The sequence below is a fragment of the Fringilla coelebs genome (assembly GCF_963513975.1).
Source record: "Fringilla coelebs genome assembly, chromosome: 1".
Taxonomy (NCBI): Eukaryota; Metazoa; Chordata; class Aves; order Passeriformes; family Fringillidae; genus Fringilla; species Fringilla coelebs.
Window position 1 is genome coordinate 20,849,094 of NC_140028.1, and position 18,541 is coordinate 20,867,634.

The 18,541-nt window shown below is 35.1% G+C and overlaps 1 protein-coding gene across 18 annotated transcripts in view; it reads right to left on the bottom strand.

Moving 5' to 3' along the window:
- RIMS2 (regulating synaptic membrane exocytosis 2) overlaps positions 1–18,541 on the bottom strand; it is a gene marked incomplete at both ends in the record, with an annotated part of 444,787 nt that overhangs the window by 180,157 nt on the left and 246,089 nt on the right. For 13 of the 18 annotated variants that reach the window (XM_084219774.1, XM_084219771.1, XM_084219776.1 and 10 more), the window contains 3 exons: positions 3,180–3,333; positions 3,947–4,118; positions 6,852–6,982. In XM_084219774.1, the coding sequence (XP_084075900.1) occupies positions 3,180–3,333; positions 3,947–4,118; positions 6,852–6,982 (457 nt within the window). Of the gene's footprint in view, positions 1–3,179; positions 3,334–3,946; positions 4,119–6,851; positions 6,983–14,362; positions 14,411–18,541 lie in introns of all 18 variants that reach the window. The other 5 variants (XM_084219772.1, XM_084219769.1, XM_084219759.1 and 2 more) reach the window with 1 other exon arrangement.

The window sequence follows — 18,541 nt, forward strand, 5'->3', positions numbered from 1 at the left end:
GAGATAAATATATGTAGAAACTAAGCCACTGCCACTGAAAGCTGGCTCCTAAAAAACCAGCATATGGGGCTCTGTGGGAAGCTTGCACTTTGCTACTGGCAATCTGTAAATACAACTTCACTCTTCAGGGCTGACAGTCTGCTCTTCTTCAGGAACACTGCAATCCAGTGATATTAAAAAGAGAATAGAAGTGGTAAGTGTAGGTGGTTCTTTTAAACTACCTTTAGAGAGTAACACTTCGGTACTGTCTTCAAATAAATGTTTATCCCAACTCGACAATCATAAAGGTATAAAAGCTTAGATGTGTAATGTGTATTTGTACAAACAAAAAAAGACCTTGTAATTCAAAATATCTCTCCTGTCATTTCTCACACTAACAGTTTTTGAGGGTATTCAGTAAATTCTTTCATCACTAATTCTAGACATAGAGGCAATGCAGAAAAGCACAAAAGGTAGGAGGACTGAACTGCTCAGATTTTGCACCCCCAAAAAATTGAAATCAGCCTGCTTAATAACAGCCCAGCACATGCTCTAAGAAGTGCTTTGAAAAGCATTGACAAACATGCTAGACATGCCTTATTCTAGAGATTTTCTTCACATTGTCATAATGTGCTGCTGGATAACATCTTCTGTTTCATCATATACAAGAATGTTATTGAAAGATACAAAAATATTTTCAGACATAAGAAGCTAATATATTGACTTCATACTCTTTTGACACCTCAAAAAAAGGTGAAAATCCTAGACTTTTATGTGTTATTAATATATTATAAATATTTCACTTAGTGAAGGCAAACAGTCTAAAGAGGTGCTGCCTGCCCTTCAGCAGTCCCTGGTGATGACATTTAGATGGGGAAGAGCATTTTTGGAGCCCATCTGGTGCAATGCCTCTTTCAGGCCTGGCCAACTTACACTGCATTGTTTACAGCCTTGTTCAGTTGAGTAGTAGACCTCTCAGTAGGATATTGCACGACCTTTTTGGACACCAAGAAGTACTTTTATTTTCATTTCAGAGGTGTGACAGAAATAAAAGAAAAATTGCATTTATTACTAAATGGATTCTGCTGCCAGAGCTGAGCTCTGATTAGACGCTAAAATTTCAGTTGTATCGTTTTTCAGACCCAGAAAGCAAGGATTTTAATTCCAGGATATCTTGTTCTGTACATTTAAAACTATCTGTTTAAACTGAAAATTATTTATGATACACAAGATTCAAGACATCAATATATTCCTAGAGAAAATCCACTAGAGAAAATACTTTTTTATTGGGTCCCTATCTCTGTACAAAAGGAAATAGCATAATTTAGTGTAGGAACAAGTGAATTCTCCAGGAATAATAGTGAACATCTGAAATTGGTTATTTGATTGAAGTTTTTAGAACCAGAGACTGAAAAACTAATGCTCTGGGAACAGTCAGGCTAAACCATCTTCATTGAAAAGTAAGACTTCTATACCAAATCTTAGTATTTCACCAAAACAGATGTTTTTCTAAGTCTTTTCCTCTATATTTACAGACAAGTATGTATAATTGTTCAGTTGAGCATATTATGAGTATTCATATTTATTAGTTATTTTTTCATTACTACATAGTGGTATTACTATATAAAAAAACCTAAAGGTCTTTCAAATTTTGAGTCAATATCATCCAACTGATATTTACTCAAACACCACTAAAATTTGTTTAAAAAAATCATTAATTCATTCTTAGTGGCAGTTATTTATTGCACAGACAGAAATTCTGATAGACAAACAGCGTTTGTTTGCAGGACTGAATATTTCCTGAAAAACAGAATTTCACTAACTTTATGTACAAAGAGCCCAACTGATCTCTAAAAATAGTTGTAATAGATGGAAACTTCTTAAAATGTGTTAAAAGATGGCATAGACCGTATAAGTATAATTTAAAAGCTTCAGTTAAGTTACAGTCATGGCATATGAGAAGACTTTTTTAGAGGATTGAATTGCAATAGAACTCCTTTCTTTGTAACTATCACTTCTTTCATCCTTTTGGGGACAAGTATAATCTTACAACTTCAAGGTTAGGCTGTGTAAGTCTCTGACAGTGTGTCTATCTCAGAGTATTATGATATGGAGCATTTTAATCCTTCTCACCATCAAGTGCACAGAAGCAAAACAGATCAACTGCTTTAAATGCTGGTATACAATGAGTTATGTAATAAAGACTCTACATAGCACATATGAAATATCCAAGCAAGTTTTCATGACTACACACATAAGTTTCTGCGAGTTTGTGTGAAACCTGCACACAACTCACATAAAATGACTCAAAGAAACTCCAAGTAAATCTTAAGAAATTGGATTTGGGTTGTTGTTGTGTTGTTAGGGATTTTGTTGTTTGCTTTGGGGTTTTGGTTTTGGGTTTTTTTGGGTTTTTGTGGTGGTGGTGATCTTTCGGGTTCTGGGAGTTTTATTAATTTGGTTGGTTCATTTGGTTTGTTGGGTTTTTTAAAATAACTGCCAACTGGGATTTATAAAGTTTATTCAGTGAAGAAGAGCTTTAAATCACTGGCAGTATTGAACAGTTAAACTGGAGAAATCATGAAGTATTGAAGAAGCAGATTTTTCCCCTTTACCATCTTGTTCTTATGTATCTATTTTTACTGCCATATTTTATATACTCTAGTTACAAAATATCTACTGATGACTACTACGGACCAAGTATAAAAAACTCTACAAAGTAGAATTTTTAAAGAAATTCCATTTGTGAATCTAAGCACATAAAATAATATCAAAGCAAGGCAACAGGCCATGGTATTAATTTATCTACATATGATGTTATATACAGGTTACTTTAAGAAGTATGAGTTAAAGAGAGAGGTCCTGCAAATCTACTTTTGCTTAAACAATGAAATTATGAACATATTACAAAAGAAAGAGCTTCATGGTAAAAAGAAGAACATTGCAAAAACCAAGATAATTTACTCAAGCTGAGGATATGAACTGAGTTGTCTTATAAGAAAAAAATGGTGCAATGCACAGTAGTTGATACCATTAGTAGCATGTCAGATTCTCATCAGTAACCACAATGATCTAATTCATAACAGCTACAAATTAACATAAAAATTCTGTCAGCTTTCCACTTGCAAGAATTTAATAGATTTTATTATGCATTAATTCAAATGAACTACACCCAGTGTGAAAAACTAATAATAACCTACTTTGTAACCTCCGTGTGGGACTCTCGCCGTGGAGCTGTCTGCGTGGCAAATATGGTGAGGGATGGGGAAGTGGCAATGAAGAGACATCATGTGTTTGAAGTTTGTACCAGTGGGGTTCATCATCCAGCAATGCTGTCTCTAACTCAATAAGAATCTAAAAAAGAAAGAATGGTTAAAAGTAGGAAAGCATTGCATGACAGAATATTTTAAAATAGATATACTTATAAATTTCATTCTGTTATTCTCTTACTGCTAAGGACTTTGTCTGAAGTTATATAAAACCTTGCTTTAATATGAAAGAATCTTCTGTGCCTTTTAGAAAACTATACCAATATAATATATAAATAAATAAATAATATAAATAAATAGTAAAACTATACCAATATAATATAAATCATTCACCAAAAAAATCATTCACAAAACCTTTATTACCTTATGAGAGCCTTTACAGCTTTCAAATAAGTAAACAAGCAACATTCCAAAGTTTTAGTAAAATATGACTATGGATAATTTGGATTTCAATGAACAATTAGAAATTGAGAAACCACATTCATGCTGTTATTAAAACAGAAAAAACACAGAAAGAATCTCATATCAGGATTATGTGATATGTGTGAGATCACTGTTCATTTACTACTAAGTGAAAGAAAAAATAAAACAAGACCAGCTTTGCTTTGCACAGTTAGTAATTTTTTTGAAAATAAGTATCTATACATGAGTATGAGAGAGCAACTGTATTTCTATAGCAACTACCAATACTTGTATACCTCTCCTAAAAATTCACTTTCTTCCTCTCGAACTCGTGCTTGGTCCCAAAGAGTGATTTCTAACATTCGTTCTCTAAACTCTCTCCGATGAACTGGAGAATAAATAAATGTCTGATTCCACTTAGGCTCCAATGTTTTCTTTACTGTTTTTGTTCTTCTTTTATTTTTATCACTGAAAAAAACAGTTAAATATTAAATATGTTCAAAACACCATTAAACTGCATTAAGTATATAATGGAAAATAGGAAACCTTAAATCAGCAGTTCAGTTTGTAGGATCAGGGGTACTATAATCTACATCACGAATTTTCCTTTATTACAATGGTCAGTGCACATATTGAGGATAATTCATAAGCTCATATTAAAAACTCAGGTTAGGTGATTTCATGTTCATGTGCCAATTCCAATTTTAAGCCATTTTCCAAAACCCACAAATGTTTTAATATGATTTTGTGTGTATTCTCTTTTATTTTGGAAACTACATTTTATAAAGTAAAATGTACTTCCATAAATGGGATTTCCACAAGGCACAGAGTGACAGTAGAGCATCTCGACAGACAACACTGGGCACAGCAAACACCTGCATTTCAAAACATGAGCCAGCTGGTTCACTCAAGTTCCAGACCTACAGTGGCTCCCTCCAACTGCAGAGCAGGAAGGAGCAGCTGGCCCACATGAAGGAATGGTCAGGGAGCTGGGGGCAGTGCAGTGTTTTCCTGCTAAGGGCTCCTTATCCACCTGGGAAACCAGAAGCCCCAAAAACGAGGTTCATGTTCTTTTTCAGCAATACTGGAACAAACAGCGTTCTCAAAACAGCTTCCCAAATCCTTTGGTCACTCCAGTGAATCACCCTGAAGGGTGAAGATGGATCTCTACTGCGAGGTGAGGTCTCCAGGCAAGGCTACCCTGGCAGCCTTGGCTCTGGCTCCAGGGTGTTGTTGAAAGCAATGTTTTTGCAGAAGATTTCCACTTGAAAGAATTAATATTTTCTGATTGAAACAATTTTCGCTGGAAAACACCCACACTGCTCCTACTGAGAATACTGACAAGAGTCCTCATAACAATGCTTATTCTAAACCTGCTGATTTGCAGCATAATGCAGCTGCCATACTAATTTATAAGGATTTTTTAAGAGGAAATGCAGATGCAGTCCATTCATTAATACTTGCAATTGTAATAAAGTCATTGTATTTCTGAACTGTTACTTGGAAGTTGGATCAAAAAATTACCAAAGTAATATTATTTTTAGACACACTGTTAAAAAACCATAAATTATTTATAGCATACTAAAGGTTTGTTTACCCTTGTGAACTGAACTAAGTTACATTGTACAACATTTTTCAATTAAATTTCTTAATTCAAAGAGAATTCAGCATCTTCCTCTAATTAAATGCTTGACGTACTTAAGTGTATTTTACCTCCAGCATGTTTCTTTCTACTACACAAGAAATATACTGTTGCTTACTTAGCTTTTAAATCTAAGGAAAGAAAAATTAATTTCCACATCAGAAAAAAACCCACAATTCTATAAGACAAATTGCTGATCATAAACCATAAAATAACTAAAGAAAAGTTCTGAATACTTCTCATAAATGGGAAAAAATATAGATTAAAAAAATTTAATGCCAATATATTGTTAGTTATAACAATTTACATTGTAAAACATTGTGATCACATTTTCGTTAGGCTGTTAATTACTCATTACTATTGAAAAAGCAGGTAAGATAAATGAAGCAGACCTGATTCTCAGTTTAGCCCAGCTTCAGCAGATACAAACACACTACAGCAGTTTGAATAAACCAGGGATCTAAACCAACTGTTCAAATGCTGGTGAGACTGAGAAAATCCATCCAAAACCTTTTAATCATCAATGACACAGCAAATGAGGTAGTCACTGAAAATTCGCTTGTCAACATATGGTATACAATGAAAGTGGAAAAGCAACTTGGAAAGTCTTCCAAAAGACTAAATAGCTTTAATTCCTGCTGATGTCAAATGGTAATGGAGATAGCTAGCATCTTCCCAGTTTAGATTTTTGGAAAAGCAAAGGAAGTAAAAATACAAATTGCATTCTGTTCTACAGATTCAGCAATCCACTATAATTATAATCCATCTATTATTCTGAGTTACATTAAAGCTTTGAATTAGGTGGTTGGTACATTATAAAATAAAGGCAAACATGTTCCCCTACTGACACAGTCTGAGGAAACATCAATTTAAAAAGTAAACTAGAAAACACACTATGTCTTCTGCTGTTCTTCCCAACACCTAAATTGAAACACAGAAAATCGTGGACTAAGAAGTGAAGGAGTTTTTCAGGAATAGGGGTCCTACCACAGTTAAATTTTTCCTAAGTGCTTATATGATACCATCCAGATTAACATGAGTCCTGGGCTCTAGGGAAAGTTTTCAAAGTACAAATGGGAATTCTCAGCTGAGTCCTCTTCAACCTTAACTCACTTATACTGTGAACAAAAATCTGTGGATTTCAGATGCCAAACCTGTTACTGCTTTATTGTATAAAGGTGGGGCAAACCAAACTGCTGAACTCATCAGTCCAGAAATTTATGAACCCAACCGTGTAGAATCATCTTGGCTCTAGAGAAGAATAACTGGCGTAGGAAATAAAGGCATTATAATACACTAATAACATTCTTTGCAAATAACAAATCCCCATGCAAAGACATATGTTTACCTTTCCTTTCCTTTTCCATTCAGTATTTTATCATATAACCAGGGAAAGCAAGTTTGTGCTTAGTGTTCAGAGACACTTTGCTGCTACATACCAGGTTCAACACAAGACCTCAACACTGCAAGCCTTTTTGCATGTAAGTATGGCTGATAAACTCAGCTGTGCATGAGTATCAGACTAATTCAAATATTCCTTGTCTTTGCGTTCACCCTACCTTCTGTCTGGAAGAAAGTAAATTTTAACATAAGGATTCCTTGGCCTCCCATCTTCCCTTGAAGGAAGATCCTTTGCTCCCAGTATGGTCACTATTAACTGATGACCAACCTTGTCATACCACAGTTTTATCTGTAGGAAGAAAATATTAATTAGTGAACTCATTTCTACAATGAAGTTGTATATTAATCCTTAAAAATAATTTTGCTCATGAGCTTCTATTTATATTGGTTACTTAAACAGAAAATATTACATTCTACTTTCCATTTATAACAAAGAATAAAAATGGGTTAATATTGTAATAGCTTCAGTATATACCAGGAGTTACTCTTTTTTTAAAACCCTGTACTATAAGTACCTTACTTCACACTAATTATTTTTCACATGGTGCTGTGGTTAGGATTATTCTCCCTTGTATTATATTACTTGCATTACTAGTGTATGGTATTCACACACACACATCTCTGAGGAGTTTATGCACAATGAATTAATAACTTTTCGTCTGCTGTTGTGCTAAAGAGACTATGGGATAAACCCGTAAATATTTCATATCACTTAATATTTTTCAACATATATACACTTATTCTGAAATCATATAAGTCCTCCATAAATACTGAGAGGAAGGCTCAGTAATCCAACCTTCTCCATAGTCCAACTCAGTAACAAGGTGAAAACCACTATTATTCATTTATAGGAACTGTTATTAACCAGTCTAAGGCTTGATTTGCTATCCTTTTTTACTACAGTCATTACAAGCTGCTATTTAGCTGTTTCAGTTTGAATTCTGTGACTGCAAGTACACCAAGAAGGAGATATAACTACTTCAGAGCAGTCACTGCAGAAGGGGGAAATGGTGCAGTTAGGGCAAAACAAAGCCTTCCAAATGGCCAGGGAGCCACTGCATGGTGGTAGCACTGCAGTGTCACTAGCTACAGCTCACTGAGGAGCCTCTCCTCATGAGGACTTTGCCTCAGACGGGACAAACCAGGACGTTGAAAGAAAACAGTGACCCTGCCTGAACTTAAGGGACTCAGAGAGGATAATGCCCAGCTGCACACCTAACCAGGCAATACACCTTTAGGCATGAATATACCCTAGCCGAGGTAGACATAAAGAGGGGAAGGTGCACTTTCTGTGGAAACCATCTCACTTAATTTCAGAGACACACTTTTTTTCTGCTATCATAGCTCCTCATCTTCAACATTTCAGTCTCCTAAAAAAAGGTCTTGAGGTAATTCTCAAGACTTTTAACCCATAAAGAAGAGGCTGATTTAGCTCTCTGCCACTCCTAATACTTCACTAAGTGAGATTACACTAAGACACGCCAACTCAATTATTGGTGGCAGTGTACTTCTTCCTTCACTGCTTCAGATCTTGCAATTCCTGCAGACATTAACCATTTGAATGGATATTAAAAATAGGATGTCTGTCCTCCATTACCCTGTGGTTGGCCCTGCTATAGACTTTAAAGGTTTCTGGTACTAATAGTTAAAGGGCCCTGTGGCTACTCATCTCAGTGTGAATTTTAGATGTTCCTACATTCTTGCAAGCCAGTGGCTTTCACAGTATTTTTTCCACACTGAGAATTATCTGGACTTCTAGCTATCTCTATCCAGCTACAGATCAAAAGCAGAAAGCTTTGTACCAACAGTACACCTTTAATGACCTCTGAAGTGCAAGTCAACTTAAATGTTCCTTGACACTAAATGCATCCACCTGCAGGTTTCCTTGAAAGTCCTGAAGCAAAAGATAGACATGGCTAGTCCCACATCTCAAGGGAAATAGCACTGAAGACAATCTTCTTCACTCGCTTTTTGTGGAAAATTATGCTTGCTTAAGGAGAATGAAATATATTTGTGATACAGATACTATTACAAACTGATGAACGTGAAATCATCTAGATATAGGCACCAAAAATACAACCAGAATTATGTGTTCATATGTAAGCTAAAAATATTTGTTTCAGACTGAATTTTTACATGAAAACTTCAGTCAAAATATTTAGAGAATTACTTAAGCAGAAACTGAAATCATCTGACACCACTTCATTGAGATGCTTTAACATCTGTAGTTTGGAACAAGAACTCAAAATTTGCATTGATTTTTATCTTCTACGTTTCCTTTGATGTTCTGAAATAAAAAAAATTGGAAAAACTTGAACTTAATGGGCATATTTTCCCTGTAATACTCTTTAATTTGCCTTGTTACAGGAAAGGCCAGGAGCCAGAATTAAGACCAGAAAGCTCTCTCTCCCCCTCTCTCTCTCCTGTATTCACCCTGCTAGCACTCCAATACACAGCACAGGTACTTGTAACCCAAGCAGTCGTTTGTCCAGGATGCAAGGAGAAGAAGGGAAGAAACTGTGAGAGAATGGTCAGAGAAGCCCATAGAGGGGAGAATGGGATTGCATTCTTATGGGATTAGAAGAAGGAAGAAGGGACAAATAAAAAGCTGTTTTATAATTACAGTGTAAGTAAAATACACAGGATACTTCTTGGTGAAACATGGGAAGGCTGGAACCACTAATGTCAGGGACCAGAGATTAACAGAAGGGCAAAAGTAGAATGGAGAGAAATGCTATGAGGTGACAAAATAACTAGCCATGCTAACTGGCACAAAATGTGTTGAAAGAGAAACTGGGATGAACAAAAATCTAGCAAGATTTTTTACACATGCACACACACACACACACACACACTTTTATAAGTTTAGAACACCTAAGAAACTTCAACAAAGCAATCCTGATCTAAATGAAGGGAAGGGAAAGCTAAACTAACGACACATAAAATATGCTATATAAAATATCATGCTGGCTGATGCTAATGTGGAGATGAATACCTGAACAAAACCTTCTTGAATGGGATTTTTTCTGTCTAGATAACTTAGGATGTAGGCACCTAAGATTCACTTAGTGGTGCAACCTGAATACTTCCCCACTTTGCACTAAAGTCCTGGAGACCAATTAGCCACACACATGCTCATATGCTTTCCATCCCTGGGCTCCTTCAGCAGCCAGACATGCACCTAATGCTTTATTAAGCTTCTGCTGTGACCTACATTCAGGCAAACGGGCATCTAAATTCACTGCATCCTGATAGTGAGATACTCTGTTATTCACAGAGGGGTACATCTGCTGCAGACAGGCTGCCAGGTAGGAATAACTTCCACAGAGAGCAAGAAAGAGGAACTCTTCTGCACTCAGAGGGTTGAAGGGAACAGAGATGTGGGTCTGACCCCAGTTTTACTCTTTCTGGTTTTTAACCAGTAGTGGTCTAATACAGGAGCAATACTCATGTAGGGTATCAGGTCTGGAACCTGCTGTGCTAAACTGAAGCATGCTTTGATAACACCACACACTCCTATTCCCAGCCAAAGTGTATCTCAGCTTCAGGTGGGACTTTGTACTCCAGAGAAGAATGGGATGTGGAAGAGCTTGATGATAAAGGCACTATTTTGATACACAGGTTCAACCTCTTCAGTCTAAACAATATTTAACCAGCATATGTCCTATTTCTGGACTAAGCTTCCTATACAAACAGCATATAAAAGCTGACTGCTGGTGGTGCATTCTGAGAAGTGAGGATTCAGATATCTAGTATATCTAGCTAGCATTCCTGGTTCACAGAATGACAGGTAAGACTGGTCCTCTGTAGCCTCAATAGAAGGTGCCTCCTCTGGAGAATAAACTCACCCTCTGGAGCAGCCTTAGTTTCAAATAGAGTTAATGGGCTCAGGTGTCTTTTATTTGGGTTAATCACTCACTGCAGGTATTGAGGTACTTGGGTCTTTCCTTCAACTGTACAAGTGAAAGCTCTTCCTCAAGACACCTCAAATGTATTTGAAGTTAGTGTAAGTTATAGAAATTAAGGATATAAATTAAATTCAGCTTACTAGATTTCATCTTTTTCTATTAGATCTCATCTTCACTAAAAATTTTAGAGCACTGACTGAGGTCAGAGTTTAGAAAAGAAGTAATCATGTATAAGAACCCCTACTCTTATTCCTCCTGATAAGGATATCAGTTAAGAAATTCTAGATAACATTGTTGTTGCACTTCCTATACTCCTGTCTCATGAATGTTTGACTGTGCGCTCAACTGTGCAATTCTAATGTAGTTTTATACACAGGACATGCAGGCAAAACATATCTTCAGGCACAATTTAGATTTATAAACAGAGAATATCTGAAATTTTAAATCCTGTGCTACAGTTATGTCTTTATTATATAAGGGTTACTTCACGAATCTCATGAAAAGAGATAAAACTTGTGCCACTGGGAGAGACCATCTGCCCTACAGCTGATTTTTACCACCACAACCTACTCAAACATAACTGGCTTTTAGAGACAGCTGGCCAGGCTTTTTTTTTTCTGTTGCTCATTATAATTTTTCATGTAACCTATATAGATGTTTGTTATGTTTATTATTATTTTAAAATTATATACTACTTTTCTTTCTCCCAATATTCTGAAAGCAAAGATATACCAGTGGGATCTGTTGTTTGAAAAAAAAAATCTCAGTTTATTTTTAAAAATACTTGCAGTAATCTTTTTATTGGACTTGAGCTTATGTAGATGCTGAAACTGCCCTGAGGTGGTGATGTCTTTAGCATAGCTGAGGTCAGTTTTGAATGCTGTTAAACACACCTCTAAAAAATCCTGAGCACTGAGGGTTGCTAAATCAAACTACTATTGCTTTCTGCTTCAGCTGCTGTCTAATACGCTTGAACAGCTACAAGAAAAGGCTCTCAAATGGAAAAGCTTGTAGGATATAAAGGCCAGGAAATAATAGAAGTATATAGGCTGCCCTAATCTATGTTTCTTTCTTAAATGTCTTTTTTAGTGGTTTTACCTTTTACATATTTTTATACATGATCAAATGTATTGATGTTCCATAGTAAAGGCAAAAGGATGGCTGAAATTTTTGAAGTTAGAAAAACCCAGAGGCAACTCTGGCTCAAAAGAATGCTTTGCTAAGTAAACAAGAGATACTGCATAGAAAACACAATTTTAAGAACAGATTTTTCCCTACAAAGATTCATAAGGCATCACTCTGCAAGTTTGAAAATTACCAAACAATTCAGTATGCCAAACTGAATCTAAAAGTTCAGGAAATAAAGAAGCACTTTTACAAGTACTGTAAAATCAGTAAAATCTCAGTGGGCATTTGATAGGAAAGAAACTGAATGTTTTTCTTCCCAGTGAAATAATGATGACTCTATGAAATCATCCAGTGAGCTAGAAGACGAATGGAATGTCATGGAGGGAAGTGTGGAAGAGGAGCTTTTGCCAGAAAGGATCAGTTTCAGACTAACAAGTAAAGAAGATGCAAGAATAAAGATACAGGTTTCCTGTTGAGAGCGATGAAACAAATAAGTATAAACAGAATGTTTGGAGATTCTCATTCTCGTAAGGAGTTCTACAGACACAGCTGTACCTCAGCCCACAATGAAATGTATAATTCCTGACAACTGTAAACAGCAGCTCAGAGCTCTGATTTAGTGAATTTGTCATGCCAAAAAGTAGCCAGAGTTCTGCACTGCTGCTGGACTGATCCTAGTACCCTTGTTTGAAGACCACTGGAGAATTCCTGTACTTTCAGCAGCTTGCATGGTAACTATATCTAACATTAATCTTTTTATACTCTCTACTAGCACCACTAGAAGTGGGCAGATGGATGACGTTTTGTTTCAGAGTAGTTGTAAAGATTTTGCCAAGGTCATAAGTTTGAGTTCTTCAAGAACTCTTGTCAAAACCCTTATGTTTAACCTGGACTGCTATTAGGCTCTGCAAAAAAAACTGTTAGACAGGTCCCCAAGGACTCCACAGGCACTGATTGTGTAGACAAAACAGGTTAAGGACAACTCTTACCTACAATATACAAAATAATGCATCCAAAGGGTGAGCAAGTAAGCCTTAAACATTTTCACCTCTTGTTAGATATTTTCTAGCAAACATGATACTTCTTTTCTTTTCTCAGCAACCATAATCATTTGAGCAAAGTATTTTTTTGTTTTATTAGAGGATATTAGTCTAAGTAGAACAGAAAATTTTTATGTCTATGTCTTTATTTCGTATAATGGAATTAAAATAAAAAACTACTACATGTTATTTCTACCTTACAGTATTTCATTAAACATGCAAGTTTCAGGCAGAGATTTCCTTTTTAAACTGAACAATCAACTGTCATATAATTTTAAATTTATTTAGCACATATATAAAAAGAAAATAAATATTTAAAACATATATAATATTTACCTCTATGAATTACTTAACATCTTGTAATTGTACCTCTCTGATTTCATTATCATGAACAGAATCCAACTTTCTTAATCATGCTAAAGGATGTTTTAAATTTGTCATACAAAGCCATTTTATGTCAATAGCACATTATATATTAGATTTAAATCATGCAATCAAGGCATTATTTTATAATATCTTTTTTCTTTAGAAGTTCTTAATTTTGAATTTATATTTAGGCAGTTGTAAGCAATACTTTTGAGAATACTGCATTGTGAAAAAATCAAATATGAGTCATATTTGATGTCTTAATTACAGTCTTATTTAGAATACCGTTAGAAATATATATATATATATATATATATATATATATATGAGATCTCTATTCCATTTCATAATGAAATTCAGTCATCTCTTTCTGATCACTTAGATCATCCTTTACATTTTGGTCAATTAATCAAAGAAAAACATTTATAAAGTTGCCACACAAAAGATTAACAAACATCTCCATAAAGGTATTTTGTAAGAAAATCAGATAATATTCTGGTTAAAAAAAAATGAAAAACATGCAGCAAAGCAAGATAAGCATTGTAAAATATTAGTAAAACCTATTTTTGCATAAATCTATCGTACCTTAGAAGCTTCCTAATGAAAAAAAAAGGCAAACAACTTGTACCTAAAGATAATATCAAAGCTAAATAAATTCAGTAAGAAATGGGAGAATTAATTTTTTATTCAAGTAAAGTTTTGGCTATATTGATGTACTTAAAAATGCAAGAACCAAGTTCCATGAACAAGAAATATGTTTATTTAAACAAGGTACAAATTTTTTGCCCGTCTTCTACTTAAGGCGCTACTATTATGTGGAAAATGCAAAAAAAAAAAAGTGTTAAGTAATGATAATGAATTATTTAAAGAGACATTAATCTTTATATAAGAAACTCAAGCACAAAACTATTTATTGCCTAAACAATACAGAAATTTTGTATGTGGGATGCATAGCCATCATCACTGATGAAACTTGTATAAGTTTAATATTGGGCAACTAGAAAAACTAGATGTCTCTTTAAATTTTAATTTTATATTTTAACCCCCATGCAGAATTTTACAAGCTGCTCACAAGATGACATGAAAGTTGTTAATATGGTTTAAAGCAACACACTCAAAATATGGGAAAACGGACTATAATGTAACGTTTTCCTACTATGCATTTTCCATAACAAACAAAAGAAAAACCCACAACTTTAGTTTCTGTCAGGCAGACGAAGTCTTTACCTGAACCCTAGGAACAAAAGGCGTTGTTCTTCTACTAAGGCTTTGGCTCTGGTAAGCAAAATTAAAGAAAAAGCAATAAAACAAAACCAAAAACGACAACACGCTGGAAACTAAAAGACCAAAAGTAAAAACAAAGACACATAACTATTACTTTAAACACAGCTTTACACCAACAACATATTTATCTAACAAAAAGTATTTTAATGCAATGAGTAAATAAAATCTGCAAATCTGTTACCAAATCATATCAAAACCCTTTGGTGGAAATTCTTGCCATAGGGAAGTCAGCAGGAATTTTGCCACTGATTCCCCACGAGCAAGGATTTCTCTTTGCAAGTCTATAGACAACATTTACAATAGATTTAGAAATAACATGTAACAGAAACAACAAGTAGGCAAAGTGTGATTTAAAAGTGGGGTTGGAAAAAGTAAGGTTGATCATCTCTTTCAGGGAGATTGTACATGCATATTCAGAGAGAAACAAGTACAATTCACATACTGACAGCTTTGGTTACTTAGGAAAGTGAGTAAAATAAAAGGTTTCCTCTTTTTTGCAACTTTAAGAGTCATGTTATGAAAAGTTCTCTTAAATACTTAGAAAACAACAGAAAGTTAGTGGTCTCTGATATTAACTTTACATGGGGGAAGGTTCAATCTATGTATTTCAATTCTCTAGCAATCATGACAGAAATGACATATGGTATACACACAAAATCCTTGCGTGAAATGGGATCTAGAAAATTTAACTAACTGCATATATAGATGCATTTATGACATACTTTTGTGCTGTAACACTTCAGACCACATACAACCTTGTGGCCTCCACTGGCTACATCAAGACTACATCAAGTACAGGCAACAGGTTCCTGTTGCTAGCTGCAAATTCCAAGCAACTAGCTGCAAATTCCAAGCAACCACTCCTCACCTTCAGCTTAGGGCAACAGCTAATGGAGTGGCACAGAATTGGTGCAGAGGATGGGCCATGGGCAGGAAAAGGAGCATGTGTTGATACCTCAGAGGGCTGGTGAGTGGGAGAACAGGAGCATGGAGTAGGTCACAATAATCACAGCCATCTTACAGGTTGGAATCTCCTTTACCTCTGCTCAGTTTTCCTGAGATTATTGATCTAATTCAAAATGATAGAAAGAAGCTACTACTCAATATTCACTTCCTTTAGAAAAGCACTCAAAGCATGGAAATAGGCACTGTGATGATGCTTCTGCCACTGTCCTTGCTTATTTGGCATGCACAGATGATCAAGAAATCTGTTCTATAAAATGTGTGAAGTAATCTGTTCTTATATCAAAGAAAGAGGATACATAAGAAAACTTGGCAGTCTGGATCATGGGTTTTGTCTGATGTGCTCCCTGGCTTCTGCAAGGTGCAGCAGCTGCACTCTACCTGCCACTCTGCACAGGCAGGACTGCAGAGCCCAGTGTTAAGGGTGTAAAAACGTGACCTAGTCACAATAAAAGTAGATCTTCAGCTTGCTCCAGCTCCATTTTACAAGGAAAAAATAAATTATCACAGGATATTGCAATCCTAAGAGGGACAGAATCTCTCCCACCATGCACCAAGGGTCCTCACCTGTCATATTCTGCCTTGAAAATGGAGGAAAATCAACACATTTTGTGCACTACCTCGAAATTTCCAGGTTTTGATGTTAGAGCAACAGCAATTTAATTTTACAGAGGTACAAAGGGAAGGAAGAAAAGGAAAAAGTAGATGTGAAAGGGGAGGGGTATCATGTGTTGTACTTGATCTCATCCCCTCAGTGTGCTGACATATAGGCCCCTCATAATGTACCATAAAGGCTTTCAATTATGTTGCACATATTACAACTACAATTACTATAACTTTATTTTTATTGCTTTATAAACTGAATATGTATGGAAAATCTATTGAAGTGGTTCTGGGGTTCAACTGTACAGAGAAATAGATTAATTTTATAAATGACACCCCTTTTCTGCTAGAACTTCCACCAGTACAAAAATTTAATACTATGATTTTATACTTGCATCCATTCACATGGTCTTACAGTTATGTTATTATTCCCTAAACCTAACTATTGGAAAAGAATTTCAAGTTATAGTTTTCATACAGTATCGAAAATGCAGATAAAATACAGTAGTTAAGCTAAGAGCACCAACATACAATGAATACTTTTGACTTTTTCAAAATGATATTAAAGGAAAAACAACTCAGTGAAAAAATACAGAAACAAGAATGAGACAAAGCAAATAATATAAAAAACTATAATTGCAATAACAGTCAGATACTCCCCTGAAAAGCAACATGAATAAAAAGTGCTATAAAATAAAACACAGATAACATGGATAAATTATATTAGAAGGTATAACACACAATAGTTTACTGTAGTTGCACATAAATTAAATATGTACTTGGGCAGAAAAATGATTAATGTAGAGAGGATTTCCTGTCTATGTGTGATGGTTTTCTTTGTGGTCAATCCTATTAGTCAGCTCCAGACTGACACTGTGACCTCCACAAAGAAAACACTTACACAGAGCAATGCCAATGCAGAGGGAAACGTGGCAGCCTGAACAGACAGAGGAAGACATCCCTGAACACTACAGTGGCACTGCTGCAGCTAAACCAACCAAAACCATACTGAACATAAAGAAATAGATTCCAAAATCCTACTTATATTTAAAAATGCTTTAAGGGTCTATAGCACTATCTGAATAAGCCTATACTCAAGTATGCATTCAAATACTTCAGACTTTCATCCAAACTGTTGTGTCTCCATTTCTGCCTACAACTTTTGTGTTTCACTGCCTATACCAGTAACCACAGTTGCACTAACAGCAACCCCTCAGGATACATGCTACTGTTCAAAGGCACAGAAAATACAGAAAACACTTCCAAAATCTTGCCTTTCATCTGTTCCCTCAGATCCATCACATCTGCCTGAATTCAGCCACCATCACTCAGAATATCATTGACCCACTACTTCCACGAAGAACACCATCCTCATTTAATAATTTACAGCTCATTTATTGCCAGGGTCCTGTAGTTATTCTCCTGTCTGGGCACTCCCCATAAACAGCACATTCACAATTGCATTCAGAATTTAGTGTTTCTTTTCATTTCTACTTTACTCAGCTATTTTGAATGAATATATGATTCATCAACATTTCTGTTAGGAAAAGCTGATTAAGACATGGAAAACCAAAATACCAAAGCACATCCATTTTGAAGCATTCAAAATAAAATATTTTTTGTAACTTTAAAATTCAGTTTTACCCTACTAATTCACCTTTGTTAAAGGTCCAAAATTAGAAAATTTCATAGTCCATTCTAATTTTTCAAAACATCTCCGACTTTACAAACAGGATTTTTTCACTAACTCTTCTAAAGTTTCAAAATTTGTAAAAATTGTAGAAGGATAAACCCAAATATGAAAAAGTGAAGGAAAAACTATTCATCATACTATTTTCAAGAACATAAAAACCCAAATATGATGTCACAATATTTATAATTTTTCAAACTATCTTAAGGGATCAGACCAAAAAGAAACTACAGTGATTTTTTGAAAAGATTCTTCCTGTAGAATATTTCAATTCTCATAAAGTCCTCTATTTCTAAAAATGCATATTAGCCTATATATTGCAATTTTCTCACTTAGATCCCATGTTGCCACCTATCCAGAGCATCTTCAGACACTATGACAGCCACCTTTGCTAGCAAAGCAAAAAGTTTAGTTCTTGCCTCCCAAAGTCTTGATTCAACAGCAGCAGGAGCTAGGTTGTACCCTTAACATGATTAACATGAAATACAGCTATTTCCAATGTTTCATTAGCTGGGCAGACAGTGCAATCATCCAAACTTTCAAACTGTCTACTAATTTTAGATGTCTCAATTGCAACTTTAGATAGTTACAGAGTATTTCTGACTTCAGTTTCACCCAGCTGGAGCTTTGTGTTCTCAGATATATATCAGCTGCTCTCTGAGGGAAACAGAGATAATATGAAGTAGGGAGTATTGAATGTAATTGCAAACAGTAGATAAGGAAAAAAAAGAAAGATTTTCTGGTGTCTCATAATTTTATTGGGTCTCCTTAAATGGAAAAAACATTTTAGAATAGGCATTTATATATTGAAACACTACAAAAATAAATAAAAACAGGAATTATGTCTTCTTGAATTAAACACTAGA